Source organism: Oncorhynchus masou, chromosome 24 (assembly GCF_036934945.1).
Source record: "Oncorhynchus masou masou isolate Uvic2021 chromosome 24, UVic_Omas_1.1, whole genome shotgun sequence".
NCBI classification, from domain to species: domain Eukaryota; kingdom Metazoa; phylum Chordata; class Actinopteri; order Salmoniformes; family Salmonidae; genus Oncorhynchus; species Oncorhynchus masou.
This window is the reverse complement of record NC_088235.1, coordinates 71,116,827-71,132,753: the sequence shown is the minus strand read 5'-3', so window position 1 is coordinate 71,132,753 and position 15,927 is coordinate 71,116,827. Positions and strand designations below refer to the sequence as shown.

Genomic DNA, 15,927 nt, shown 5'->3' with positions numbered 1-15,927 from the left:
TGGGGACATTAAAATGGCACTCTAAAATTTGCATTTTTTTCACACAACACAATGCCACAGATGTCTCAAGTTTTGAGGGAGGGTGTAATTGTCATACTCACTGCAGGAGTTTCCAGAGAATGTAATGTTTATTTCTCTACCATAAGTCGCCTCCAAAGTTGTTTTAGCGAATTTGGCTGTACGTCCAACCGGCCACAAAACAGCAGACCACGTGTAACCACGCCAGCCCAAGACCTCCGCATCCCACTTCTTCACCTGCGGGATCGTCTGAGACCAGTCACCCATAGAGCTGATGAAACTGTGGGTTTGCACAACTGAAACGGTCTCAGGGAACCTCATCTGCGTGCTCGTCGTTCTCACCAGGGTCTTGACCTGACAGCAGTTTGGCGTTGTAACCAATTGCAGTAGGCAAATGCTCACCTTCGATGTCTACTGGCACGCTGGAGAAGTGTGCTCTTCACGGATGAGTCCCAGTTTCAACTGTACCGGGCATATGGCAGACTGAATGGTGTTGTGTGGGTGAGAAGTTTACTGATGTCTACGTTGTGAAAATAGTGCCCCATGGTGGCGGGTTATGGTATGGGCAGGCATAAGCTACGGACGACGAACACAATTGCATTTTATCGATGGCAATTTCAATGCACAGAGATACCGTTACGAGATCCTGCGGGCCCATTGTTGTGCCTTTCATCTGCCGCCATCACCTCATGTTTCAGCATGATAATGCACGTCGCAAGGATCTGTACACAATTCCGGGAATCTGAAAATGTCCCCGTTTTTCCATGGCCTGCATACTCACCAGACATGTCACTCATTGGCCGAGCATGTTTGGAATGCTCTGGATCGACGTGTTCCAGTTCCCGACAATATTCGGCAACTTTGCACAGCTATTGAAGAGGAGTGGGACAACATTCCACAGACGACAATCAACAGCCTGATCAACTCTATGCGAAGGAGATGTGTCGCGCTGCATGAGGCAAATGGTGCCCACACCAGATACTGACTGGTTTTCTGATCCCCTATCTTTTTTTAAGGTATCTGTGACCAACAGATGCATATCTGTATTCCCAGTCATGTGAAATCCATAGATTAGGCCCTAATGAATTTATTTCAATTGACTGATTTCCTTATATGAACTGTAACTCAGTAAAATATTTTCAATTGTTGCATGTTGTGTTTAGATTTTTGTTAAGTGTCGTATCAGTTCTCTAGTACAAGTACTATGGAGCTGCGGCTCGGAGTATTGATTCTTCATCCTATGCAATGTATTCCCAGTGAATTTGTGTATATATTTTTTTGCCCTGTTCAGAAAAATGTGTCATTGAAGTTGTTAGGTTTATGTCCCTACATCCTGATATTGCCATGTTCTGACCACTAGGTGGTGCTGTTCCTGATATTAGGTGAAAAAAAACGTTTGAAGATTGCCCCCTCAAGTTTCAAGTTTTATTAGTTGTATGTACGGGATACGGATAGTATACATCGTCCAATGAAATGCTTACTTGCAGGTTACGCCTCGACAATGCAATAACAATAAGAAATAATATACAAATACGAACATAAAGTAAATGGCTCAGTAGAATAGAATAAACATTTTAGCATAATTGTAATACAGGATGGCACAATTTATAGTCCAACATTTACATGTGTATTTTGGGAAGGGGAGGATGGGGGCAGTGTATAAACTGAGCAGTATAATAAGAGTAAAACAATAATCACCTGAAAGCAACAACAGCACCATCTAGTGGTCAGAAGCTGGTAATATCAGGATGTAGGATGGGACTTAAACCTAACAACTTCAGTGACTTTCTTTGAACAGGGGAAAAAAACATCACCAAATTCACTGAGAATACATTACATAGGACGAAGAAACAATACTCCAAGCTGCAGCCCCATACTTCTTGTCAGACATAGAGAACTGATACTGTATATTCAATGTTGGGTTGGGTTGGTCTTTTGACCATTTATTTGGATTCCTTATGTCTTACTCATTGTTAGAAAAAAGTTTGGTCCAAATCGGATGTCAGGTACTATATTTATTGAATATTATATGAATCCTATAAATTAAAATGGCCAATTTGGGTGCAATCAATTCGTCTCTGAGACGAATTGATTGCACCCAAATTGGCCATTTTAATTATATTTCAACAAAATATTGTTGCAGGAATGCTAATCTTATCTGTTTCTAACCACAGAAACGATTTCAGAACAATCGGAGATGGTGGGTGTCAAATGGCATGTTGTTACAGAGGAGGAATGAGGGAAAGAACGGTTGATCATCTGCAATAGACAAGAAGTGACGAGGCTGTTTTGAAACCCGAGTAGCCAGTGGCGTTTGTGGTGGGCGAAAAAAAAATCTCCTCTTTCCACCTGTAATGTAAACAGCTCCTAAATTGTTTCTGTGGTCATTGATGCATGATATAACCTCTCCTCCCTGTTCCTGAAGGACAGGAGGCCTTGCCAGGAAGGCAGGCAGACAGACCACGGCGCTTCACTGCTCAAAATGCTGGCTAAATGAGGTCCCTGAAGCCACAGAGAGAGAAGGACGAGAAAGAAAGAGAGAGGAATGGAGAGGAGAGAAGAGGGGCTGAGAGGGAGAGAAAGATGGAATGGAGGAAAGGAGAGTCGAGGGGCCGAGAGGAGAGACCCAGAGGGACTGAGATGGTTGATGTCAGAGTCCTAACCACAGTCATTAGCTGCACCGGTTTGTCCAATGGCATGCACACACACACAAACACACGCACGCACGCAAACTCTCTCTCGCACACACACCCTGGCCCTACTGGGAGAACTCACGTTCACTCTAATAGGTTCCAGGCTTTCCAGGAAAATGGGCCTGCAAGGGAGGGAGCGCAGAAAAAGAGACTCCTTGGCTGTACAGAGAGTGCAGCAGGTTTTGAGGGTTTAAAGTCGATCGTTTTTTGGGGGGGACAAGTTCTTCGGGGTAAAACCGGCTGCTAATTTGCCAGTTCGAGATAGTTCTCCAGGCAAACTCACTCCGGATGCACCCCAAATAGCACCCTATTCCCTCCACGGGGAATAGTGAGCCGTTTGAGACGCAGCCTATTCCCTCCACGGGGAATAGTGAGCCGTTTGAGACGCAGCCTATTCCCTCCACGGGGAATAGTGAGCCGTTTGAGACGCAGCCTATTCCAAACGTCGGCTCTGAATTATCAGCACATTTACATTCCCAATAACCTGATAATTAGGAACAACCAAGGGGATATAGTTGCCGGTAAACACAAACGATGAGTCACTAAAAACAAATCTGGCCTTAAATTCACGCAGCAATATCAGGCTTATAAAACCTATTGGGCAGTAAATCTGTAGGAATTAAAACTAAACCCTGGGCCCCAACTATTTGGCCATACAATGTAGAAAGAGCAACAGTAACTGATTAAAGTACCCTCCAACGTGAACAAAGCAAATAAGTGCACTATTTATTACTACCAAAAGTAGTGCACTATACCATATAGGGAATAGCTAGCCTGGGTGCCAGTCTTTTTGTGCCAACATGCCACTCCTTGCCACTCATTATCATGCCAAACAGTTTGGGTTGACAAATAGTTAAAATTATAGCACAAAAATTATCCGGGACCAGGCTAGGGAATAGCCCATGAGGGTCCGGATTAAATATGGTGCACTATATAGGGAATAGGGTGCCATTTTGGATGCAACCAAGGTCTTACCTCCCGGGGCTTGACGTCGTGGCCCACGGCCTCTCTGTAGTACTCCACGTTCTCCGTCATAAACTCCTCCCCCTCGTGGAACAGCAGGTAGGACTTGGCACACTCCATCGCCTCCTCCACCATGTTCACTGGAGAGACAGAGAGAGAGAAAGAAGACATTATAAAATGGACGTTAGTGTTACGTTCTGTTGTGTTGCTTTGACAACACAATTGAAAATGGAATTGAATATTGAAATTGAAAGAAATGGGGTAGAGAGAGGGGGGAACAGAGAGCGAAAGAAAGAGAAACAGTGAGAGAGAGAGAGAGATGAATCAATAGAAATAGGTTTCAGGCAAGGTGGTGTTTAATGAGTCTATTGACAGGTAGAGAGGTTGAAAAAGACCTCCATCCATCCTTCTGAGCCCCACCTAAACAAGAGGGACTGTCATCACACCTCCGTTACAGACTCCCTCCCTGAACTCCCCTGTAAGACTGCATCCCAAATAGCATCCATGGAGCTCTGGTCAAAAGTAGTGCACTATATAGCGAATAGGGTGCCATTGGGGATGAAGACAGTATGACAGACACTTCCTATAGGTTTCCACTCAACGTTCGGCACAGGTCCACATGTCATAAAGCAACCCCTAGGTCTAAATGAGATTTTGAAGCCTAGCGCGGCTGAACATTCCAGGGGCATGACCACAATGGAGCAAGCAGCAGTAGCGCGACAACAGTGAGAGGTTGTCAGAGGCTAGGTGAGGTACTGGAAACACACACACACACACAGCTGCTCCAGGCTCCGGGCTAGGGCAGTATCTCCCGTCCCTAAAGTGCTTTCAGCAAGTAGTGAATTGCAAGTAACACACACACACGCATGCACACACATACATACATCCACCCGGACACGTGCGCTTTACCATCTTGTAAAGTAGTTGGGCTCACATATCACTTCCTGGTGGGGCGGCCAGGCCTGAGGCAGCAGCATTTCTGCGGTCAGCGAGTCTCCTCCTGGTTCCCAGGTCGTAAACAGTGAGGGGCTTTGAGGCCGTAACCCCCCACCGAATGGATCATTGAGGAAACAGCTTCCCGCAGAGCAATATGAGGCTGCTGAGTGATGGGGAGACTTGACTTGACAGGCGACTCAAGACTTGTCGACTTCCAGTCATTGCACTAGTTAGCATTGCCCTGCGAAACTATCCCACTTCCCTCATACTAGACACAGATACACAAAAAGGGCATCCATGAGTTCATCCGACTCTGGGGAAGTACATAAAGGGCATCATTGCTAAAATCCTGAACTATCCCTTTAAGTGCTGCTGCTGGGAATGATTCACTGAGCTCTGTGTTTTTCCTAGGATCCCATGAGCCAATTGGGTTTATTAGACATATTCTGATGAGCTCATTGGCTTTTCCTTCCTTCTCTCCTTTCCTATGTTGTCCTGCCAACCCCCCCCCTCTAATGCCTGATCCCCAAACAGCTCAGACTACACAAATGCTGGTGGCCTATTATGAACAACAACAGACCAGATCATGGACAAATGTTGCTGAATCAGTTTGAGTGGAACAGTGTGTGCTTCTCTATTGAGGTGTGGTCCTGGTCTGTTTGGTGTTGATTGTCTGGGCCTGTATTCACAAAGTGTCTCAGATTAGGAGTGCTGATCTTGGATCAGGTCCACCCTGTCCCGATTTATTACAATCTAAAAGGTCGAGCTGATCCTAGACCAGCACTCCTACTCTGAGAAGCTTTATGAATACGAGTTCTGGCCTTTCTAATCCCTGCCTTTTCAAATGCCCGCGACCAGGTGTTCCTCAGCTCCCTGTCTCTCAGAGTCAACAGGGGAATACGGACCTAATTCATGATAATTCGATATAGGTGTGTTATTGTTAGTGAATAAAAGCCTGTACACACGACATCCCTCCAAGATCTGGGTTGGCCATCGCTGCAGTCTGAACACCACACCCTGTGGTTTGGAACGTCGGCAAGCAGGGTCAGGTAGGGTAAAGCAGGGCGCGGTTAGGTAAGACTTGGGGCTGGATTCAATCCGTATTGGGGGAAGTATCTCGGAAGATCCACATTCAACTGCGAAGGTAATATCCGATTGAGCCGACACATGCAGCGGTTTTACCGCCTTTAAATGGCCATCTAGCTATAGCGCGGATCTCCGGCGATACTTCCAGCCCTTACTCTGGAAGCGGGTGAACTGCAGGGAGTCGAAGCGTAAGAGGTAAACCGAGGTGAAAGTAGGGTGCAGTAGGGGGATGTTGCTCACTCTGGAAGTAGGCAAACTGCAGGTAGTCGTAGTGTAGAGGCAGGTAGTTCTCCATGGGAGACAGGCGGCCGGGCCGAGTCGACAGGTCCCTCACACACTCGTGTTCACAGTGCAGCGCCTGGGTGAAGTGGTCTGAAACACACACAGGAGGGTGGGTGGGGATACAGAGGGAAGTCATATATTCAGAAGCATTTATCAAGCAGAGTTTTAAAGGAAAAGCATTGAGCCGTGTGATAACGACGAGGAACCATTCACAACGCCTACCGTAATGTCTCATGCAGTGTCGTCATCCGACTGACTGCCATACATTCTTTATTGCGATCACAAAGGTTTCTTTTCAGTCAGGTCGCCACCGATTTACTGTAGATATTGTGCTTTGCGTTCTCCGTACTAGATGTGCAATCAATATGGACACGTCAGCCCAACACTTGGTTCAGATTCAGTGGCTAGTAGATCCAATTCAAAATGTGTTTTCTTCTCATTTGCACTACATTTAGCTTCACTCACTGAGACTCTCAGGTCGACTGAGGAATTCACATCCTAAAGCCACACAACAAACCTTAGCGTTCAACGGTTTCATCACCTTCCACACACAGTGGGTAACAATAGTGGGTGAATGAAACATTTAGCACAGGAATAAAATTGACCTAGTGACATGCATGGATAAACTATCGTCATCCTTTCTCTAATGACAAACAAAAAAAAGAAAGAAAGAGATGGCCGAGGTGGGATTCAGGTTGACCAATGTCCCCCTGTGACATGCTCCTGTGAAGTCAACCACTGTGAAATCACAGGTCAGACAACCGGATACTCCTGTATCTCTAGAACTAAAGAACACCAACAATAATCTCTTCTCTCGTTGCTAGTCTTTGCATTTGTTGATTCGTTGCCCGGGCCAGGTCTGTCATTTGTTGCTCTCACACATGGAATGGAGAAAAGAACACCCTAAGTTTATCAACAAACATGTCCGTTCTTTAGGAGAGTCAGTCATGTTGATTTCATGGCTCCGTTGTGTAAGGTTGCTGTATCGTTCCGTGATGTCAGTCTGGAGGGGCTGGGGGCAGGAGTTGGAGAGGAGGAGGGGGACAGGAGCCAGATGGAGTGTTTGTGGCCAGTGAGGTTGAGCGTGAGCATGTTGTCACAGAACCACACTCTGCCTTGAGGAGAGAGGAGAATGGAGGCACACGCTCTCCAAGGAAGAGATGTCCCCTAATATTGGGTGAACTTAGAATTCTCAAACCATGTGGCTGGACAACTTTATTTGTATTGCTTTTAAGTCTTTTAATACATTTCTAATCGGGTTAACAACACCTTATTCTAGCTAGCTATTGGTGTAGGTAGCTATAAAGTAAACAAAAGAGGGTTCAATTTGATTGGCTGTCACGAGCAATTTCCATCGCGTTTGAGTTGCTTCGTGTATCAGCAATTTTTGATATATGTTGTCACTTGCAACTGTAAATAAAATTGCACGAAAGTTGCTTTGTGTAACCCCTTATGTTGTGCCACCCCCAAAACCACAGAAGAAAGTACGTCGGAAGACAGTAAACCACTACAGGATCACATAAATATATAACATTGTGAATACTGTAGTGTAAAGGAAAATTAATCCCTTCCATTCCCATGTACACTACACATGACCAAAAGTATGTGGACACCTGCTCGTCGAACATCTCATTCCAAAATCATGGGCGTTAATATGGAGTTGGTCCCCCCTTTTGCTGCTATAACAGCCTCCACTCTTCTGGGAAGGCATTCCACTAGACATTGCTGCAGGGACTTTCAGCCACAAGAGCATTAGTGATGTCGTGCACCGATGTCGGACAATTAGGCCTGGCTCGCAGCGTTTAGGTTTCCCTTCAATGGAGCGAAGGGGCCTAGCCCGAAACACGAAAAACAGCTCCAGACCATTATTCCTCCTCCACCAAACTTTACGATCCCACACACTACGTGTTTATATGTTTTCAAATGTATGTTAATTATAAAGTATTTTGTCTGTAATGTCTTTTTCATTATGTGTCGGAACCCAGTTAAACTAGCTGTCGCCATTGGGGATCCTAATAAGTCAAGTCAAATCAAATGCCTTTCCATGTAACGTTACTTCTCCATCAAGATCAAAATAGCACTTTAGACTTTAGAGTCATTCAGCACTTGAGGTACATAGTCCCACAGTCAAAGAAACTACAATTGCGCTGATTCTACGGTTGTTGAAGCCCTAGGGAAAAATAACTCTTGGCATGACTAGACATTGAGAAAAGCCTCATCGAAGCCAAGACTGTACGTTTTTGGCATGTTTGCGCAATGATACGAGTGATTGAGACAAAGCACGCTTGCCATCGACTCAGCTTAGCTTCAAGGCCATCACAATACCGCTAGCAGCAGAGCGTTCTGTGAGGGGAACTGCGCAACTGGCTAATGTCAACACAAACACAGCTGACTACGCTGTGTGTGTGTGTGTGTGTGTGTGTGTGTGTGTGTGTGTGTGTGTGTGTGTGTATAATTGCATAATCACATGACTATTTTCCAGTGCTATGAGAGGCCTGACACCCCTGTCACCACAGGAGGTTGGTGGCACCTTCATTTGGGAGGATGGGCTTGTGGTACTGGCTGGAGCAGAATGGTATCATCAATCTCATGGGTTGATGCCATTCCATTCGCTCCGTTCCAGACATTATTATGAGCCGTCCTCCCCTCAGCAGCCTTCGCTGCCTGTTACACATCCTTCCACATCAGAACATCCAACATTATCCAGCTGTGCTGCTTCTGGGCCCACATTCATAAAGCCTCTCAGAGCTCTTTTAACACATAATGAATAAGATTCCATTAAGAAGGGAGGACCTGATTCCATTAAGAAGGGAGGACCTGATCCTAGATCAGCATTCATGATCTTTATGAATATGGGCCCTGGAGTCTATGGACTCACAAGCTAGGCCTGACGCAATGACACTTTGGACTAACAAACATGCAACAATAGGTACGTTAACCGAATGCTTTCCCTCAATGGAGCATTAATGCCAGACTGTACACTGAGTACTCGCTGACAAGACTTTATGGAGAAATTATGAAACTGAAGTAGTAAAAAAGAAAACAAATCTGAAACAACTCTCTCTCTCAGTTCAACGGTTGTAGACGTAGGGCTGGATACGTGGGGCTGTAACTGACCAATGAGTTCACCAAACATTGACCAGACCTGCTCTGGATGACTTTGTGGTCAGAACCTTATGGCCATGGCTGATGAGGAGAGGTGATGCAGAGAGAGAGAGAAGAAAGAGAGAGCGTGGGGAAAGAGAGAGAGACAGTGAAGAAAGAGAGGATGGGGAAAGAGAGAGACAGTGAAGAAAGAGAGGATGGGGAAAGAGAGAGACAGTGAAGAAAGAGAGGATGGGGAAAGAGAGAGACAGTGAAGAAAGAGGATGGGGAAAGAGAGAGACAGTGAAGAAAGAGAGGATGGGGAAAGAGAGAGACAGTGAAGAAAGAGAGAGGATGGGGAAAGAGAAAGACAGTGAAGAAAGAGAGGGTGGGTGGGGAAAGAGAAAGACAGTGAAGAAAGAGAGGGTGGGTGGGGAAAGAGAAAGACAGTGAAGAAAGAGAGTGTGGGTGGGGAAAGAGAGAGACAGTGAAGGAAGAGAGAGAGAGGGTGGGTGGGGAAAGAGAGTGACAGTGAAGAAAGAGAGAGAGAGGGTGGGTGGGGAAAGAGAGAGACAGTGAAGAAAGAGAGAGAGAGAGGGTGGGTGGGGAAAGAGAGAGACAGTGAAGAAAGAGAGAGAGAGAGGGTGGGTGGGGAAAGAGAGAGACAGTGAAGAAAGAGAGAGAGGGTTGGTGGGGAAGGAGAGAGACAGTGAAGAAAGAGAGAGAGGGGGTGGGTGGGGAAAGAGAGAGACAGTGAAGAAAGAGAGAGAGAGGGTGGGTGGGGAAAGAGAGAGACAGTGAAGAAAGAGAGAGAGGGTGGGTGGGGAAAGAGAGAGACAGTGAAGAAAGAGAGAGAGGGGGTGGGTGGGGAAAGAGAGACAGTGAAGAAAGAGAGAGAGACAATGAAGAAAGAGAGCGAGAGGGTGGGTGGGGAAAGAGAGAGACAGTGAAGAAAGAGAGAGAGAGAGAGGGTGGGTGGGGAAAGAGAGAGAGAGGTCCTGGGGCTCTGTTTACAAACACAAACAGACCCCACAGAGTACCAGGACAGCCCCAGGGTACGACCCAACCACATCATGAGAAAAAAAAGATAATTACTTGACCCATTGGAAATAATTAATTTTAAAAAATTATTAAAAAAATAGGCAGACCTGGCTCTCAATAGAAGACAGGATGTGTGCTCACTGCCCACAAAATGAGGTGGAAACTGAGCTGCACTTCCTAACCTCCTGCCAAATGTATGACCATATTCGAGACACAAATTTCCCTAAGATTATACACAAAGATTAAAAAACAAATCCAATTTTGATAAACTCCCATATCTACTGGGTGAAAGACCAGTGTGCCATCACAGCAGCAAGATGTGTGACCTATTGCCACAAGAAAAGGGCAACCAGTGAAGAACAAACACTTTTGTAAATACAACACAAATTTTAGTTGATTTATTTTCCCTTTTGAACTACATCATTACAACACTGTATATAGCCACAATATGACATTTGAAATGTCTCTATTCTTTTGGAACTTTTGTGAGTGTAATGTTTACTATGAGTGTAATGTTTACAACTTGCTTTGGCATTGTAAACATATGTTCCCCATGCCAATAAAGCACTTTGAATTCAAAGGATGGAGAAACAGAGAGAGAGCGAGAGAGCGAGAGAGCGAGAGAGAAAGAAAGAAAGAAAGAAAGAAAGAAAGAGAAAGAAAGAGAAAGAAAGAAAGAAAAAGAGAGAGAGAGAGAGAGAGAGAGAGAGATTTACAAGCAGGGGTCACTATGGCTGTGTCTTTAGGCAATAGCATGAGAGAAAGAGAGAGAGAGAGACAGGGAGAGAGAGACAGAGAGAGAGAGATTTACAAGCAGGGGTCACTATGGCTGTGTCTTTAGGCAATATCTAGGCACTCATGCTGGCCCAGTTTCAGACTGTTGGCTTTTTGGATCATCTAAGATGGTAACAGAGCAAGTCAAAAAGATGTCAAATAGGCTTTGCACGTGAACACACACAGAGACAGCCAGAGGAAAGAGTAAAGTATATGCACACCGTACACATTTGTCTCCAACTGTGTTGGACTTCACACAATCAATACACTGCTCATTGTATTTCCTGCACTCATCTCCGCCTGTTTATAGGTTATTTCAAGATGTTCAGTGGTCTGTTGGACCACTTAGCCAAAGACAGACTCATGGCCACAACAATGTTTTGAAATTACAATACCAGGATATTACACAGGAAATGCCAAGAACCAAAATATGTGTGAGGAGTCATGGGTGTTTCAAGACTTGTCGGCCATTTTCCTTGAGTGGCCAAAAGAGATGAAGGGAGGTAGTTTTAAAATGAACTATCCCATGAAGTAGTCCAGGTGGAAAAGTAATTTATCTGAAAAAAAGTATCCTTGAGGAGGTAACTTACGGTAAGTATCTCTCTCTAAAAATTAATGGCAGAACCACATGAGATATGGCGTAGGGGTATTTGCTGTTAAGTAGAGTGTACCAGTACTCCCTTCATAATGAAAAAACAGTCTATTTATTTCAAGATTCATGTTGTTTTAAACTATTAATATGAATAAAACATTAGACCATTTCCAAACTGAGGGAGTTGTTTCCGTCAAATCAATAAAGATTCAGTTTGCAAGAACGATTTGGCTAAAACATGGCAGCCATCTCAAACTTCACCTCATTCAATTATCCTCATTCAAATATGTTCTGAGCAATGACTAATCTTCAACACTAAAGTGTGACATCAAAAACAAGTCACCATAATTATGTGTGTGCTGTCAGGCCCTGTGAAAGAGAGACATTGGGCTGTTTACACAACAGTTTGTGATTTCTTGGCATTTGGCAACCTAGCGGTCCAGAACGCCCTCTCTCTCTGCATATTTTTCCTCATCTGCCTTTTGACCAGAGTTGGAGAGTCACAGATTACATGAAAGGGATTACAAAAAAAACAAACTGCAATTCGTTACATTACCAGCAAAAATATTGTAATCAGATTACAGATACTTTACGAAAAACTAGATGATTACTTCGAGGATTACTTTTAAATTCAGAGAGGGTGTTTTCTGGAAAAAGATATTTGACACTTCTCCATTTTCTCAGTGATGTTCAAATCAGCATTGAAAAAAGGCACAAATTTAAGTTTAAGACCACTATGATGACACACCAAATGTGTTTGATGGATTGCGGGAAAAGAGCAGGAATAGGCTTTTGTAGGCTGCAGTCCAAGCTATGTCTTCCAATGGTGCGACTGCTGTCGGCATCCAAAAATTATCCAACTTGACTAAACGCTTGGAGGTCAGGATGACAGCAGGGGTGTAGTCTACGGTGATACGGATATCACTTATTATTGGTATCTACATAACACATTGATGTGAATCACACAGCTGCTCTCTCATTTAGCTAATTGCGCCATATGGGTTGTGGTTGTTGTGGATGGCTGTTCACAAATCTAAATGTGTATTTCAACCCAATAATGGTTGAATTCAAGAAGTTTAAGCTGCATATCAATCATTGTTTTTGAAACCAGTGGACAGCCAGTGAAAAATGCGCTCTTGCAACAAACAGCTGCATAGTGTGGATCCCAGCCTATGGAATAAAAGTGGGGCTTTTATTTCAAGCTGATACATTATTAAGGACACATGCTGAAACTCGCACACTTTTGATAGACTTTTAAAGGGGCAATCTGTAGTTGCTACATCAATTTTGGGATTTATAAATTATATATACTGTATATCCATTGATTCTTGAAGAATATAACTTATTAAATGCCTCATGAGGTTAGTTCAACTGTCACACTCCATGAGAACCCAAAATATAAGCTTGTTTTTCTCCCAAGGTTTGTAAACATTGTAAATGTAAACCGACACTGTATTGCCTCATAACATGGTTGAAACAATAATTTTGACATCATGGATGGTCAGTCCTTGCATCCATAGCTCTGTCTGTTCATCTGAGAGTCATTACAATTTCTCCAGGCCTATCTGTCACGGTTGTCCGTAGAATAAATGGACCAAGGCGCAGCGTGCGTAGAGTTCCACGTGTTTTTTAATTATTGAAACTCACCGAAACAATACAGAAACAAACGAAACGTAATGGCGTGCTCACAGGCACTACACACAAAATGAAAACAAGATCCCACACACAACAGGTGGAAAAAGGCTGCCTAAATATGATCCCCAATCAGAGACAACGATAGACAGCTGCCTCTGATTGGGAACCATACCAGGTCAACGTAGAAAAGGAAAAACTAGACTACCCACCCTAGTCACACCCTGACCTAACCAAAATAGAGAAATAAAAGGTTCTGTAAGGTCAGGGCGTGACACCATCCCTCAGCTTTTTACTAAAACAGAGGCCTCCGTTTTGTTATTGTTTCATCTGTGGATTTGCCCTTTAAACAACTGCATATTATCGAGATAAAGTGTCACCAACAAAAAGGTAAACAATAGGCCTATAACAAATGCAACATATGCCATTCATTTTTTACATGTAAATAGCACTTTTCAGTAGTGCTCAAAGCAGGCCATTCCATGAGAGCAGCATTTATTTTCAACTCAAATCAATGAGCGCAATCAGTCCTCCTTGACAACAAATCATAAACAACAGACTAGGGCTAGCTCATAAGTCCTTAGTTTTGGGGTCATGATCAGGTAAAAAAATGGGAAAATCTGTACTTCCATATTTCCAAGTCCTATTCTTGAATATTTCAGGGGTATAACATTTATTGGAATGACTGGGATTCTGATAGACTTTGTTTTTTTATGTAAATATATAACGTATTATTATATTTAGTAGAAAGCGATGGGTTAGAAGAAGCCTACATAACCAACCCATAAAGTAAAATTGAACATCCATATATGGCCAGATGTCGTTCAGTTGGTAACATACATTTTTGTCTTCTTCTAAAAAAAATAATCTAAAAGTAACTAAATGTAATCAGATAACTTTACTGAGTTTGGGTAATCCAAAAGTGACATTACTGATTTTGGACAGGTAACTAGTAACTAACAGATTACATTTAGAAAGTAACCTACCCAACCCCGTCTTTGACCCGGTGCCAAGGTCCCCCACCATGTACCAGCCCACTGCCAGTGAGCATGGCATAGCCGTATGCCATTTCAAAATGTCAAAACATCTAAAAGCAAGAGATGTTTCCCATCCCACATTAAACCTCCACTTCATAACATGATAAACGGCTGTTTTTCACAAGGCTATGTTTCTCGGGGGGTGGGAGGGACATTTTGCACCAGGGGGTTGTGAGCAATGTGAACCATCACTCAAAGTAGAAAGCTCTGTTTTTTAAATAAAAAAAATACTACCCCTGGCTGCTGAGAGACTCCTCACTGCAGTAAAGTAGCTGTGAGCACAGAGAAATCAAGTACCAAGGTCTTCTGGTCAGTCAGCGATACAGCATACAAAACAAGCAGCTCACACCCACGCAGCGCATATTACATATCCATATATGTCTATTCACAGAGGTCAACAAACTGCGCGGTGTCAAAATCCACCGAGCAATCAATCAGCGGGTCACAAAGGAACAGAGTACAACAAGAGTTGAATTCGAATCAGAGCCAGAAAACTCCGATTTGAGTAAAATAAACAATATATAACCAGATGTGAGACACCACGACTTATGTAGGAGGTGTTAGACACTGCATAGACTGACTATACAAAACATTAGGTATACCAAAGAACACAAGGTGTCAAAAGCATTCCGCAAGGATGCTGGCCCATGTTGACTCCAATGCCTCCCACAGTTGTGTCAAGTAAGCCGGATGTCCTTTTGGTGGTTGACCCTTCTTGATACACACAGGACACTGAGCGTGAAGAACCCTGCAGCGTTGCAGTTGACACAAACCATACCCTGTTCAAAGACACTTAAATATGTTGTCTTGCCCGTTCACCCTCTGAAAGGCACACGTACACAATCCATGTCTCAAGTGGCATCGATAAGGGTTCATAGCTGTCACCGGGGTTCACCTGGTCAGTCTATGTCATGGTGTTCTTATTGTTTTGTATACTCAGTGTATATGTGTTAAAGGCACTACGTAGACACGACATAGGAGCTGTTATAAACACTACACACATACCCAGCCATCGCGTGTCTTAAGACGTCTCAAGACATGGTGACAGCTGTGTACTTAGCCATTACATAGGAGGTGTTATAGATACACAGACACCGCACAGAACTACATAGTGACTGACCTGAGACCAGTTCGTATAGGCTGTAGCGGTAGAGGACATGGTCCTGCTCCTCGAACCTCTGGGGCCCCTGGCAGAGGGCCCGACACTCCACGTCGGCCCTGTAGTACTCCTGGAGGGCCTCCTCGAACAGGGCGATGGCCCCCTTGTAGTCTGCACTGTCATACAGCTTCACCCCGGCTGAGAAGGACCTCTGTGGGGAGAGAGGGGGAGGGAGGGTGGGAATAGGAGAGGAGGATAGGGGAGAGAAGAGACACAATAATAGGAGAGGCAGAGAGATATAGGGAGACAAAGGCATAGAAAGAGAGAGGATGAGAGCGATGGGGGAGAGAAAGAGGATAAAGAATTTAGCTCAGCTTACGACCACATCTATACACATCGAGTTGTAGTATAGACAATCATAGACAGCTCATACAAGTTGCAGCTGCCTGCTAAATGACGAAAGCACAGAGTAAACAGTGTGTGGTCTCTGTCTGTGTGGAGAGACAAACAGGCAATCAGACACCACTGCAGCACTACAATGAATGTGACAGTGTGTGAGCATTGACAACATCTCTCCACAAGCAGCAGTCAATTACCCAAACTCGTCTCCGCTCATGAAATTGCACTGACCACTGTCAGCCAAAAGACTTGGATCACGGATAACCACCAACACAAAGAACCATTTACACA

The 15,927-nt window shown here is 44.2% G+C and overlaps 1 protein-coding gene across 1 annotated transcript in view; it reads right to left on the bottom strand.

Moving 5' to 3' along the window:
- LOC135512553 (prolyl 3-hydroxylase 2-like) overlaps nt 1-15,927 on the bottom strand; it is a 101,797-nt gene that overhangs the window by 8,809 nt on the left and 77,061 nt on the right. The window contains exons 3-5 of the mRNA XM_064934700.1: nt 15,259-15,448; nt 5,937-6,068; nt 3,687-3,814 (exon numbers count right to left, since the gene is read on the bottom strand). Of these exons, the coding sequence (XP_064790772.1) occupies nt 3,687-3,814; nt 5,937-6,068; nt 15,259-15,448 (450 nt within the window). The remainder of the gene's footprint in view (nt 1-3,686; nt 3,815-5,936; nt 6,069-15,258; nt 15,449-15,927) is intronic.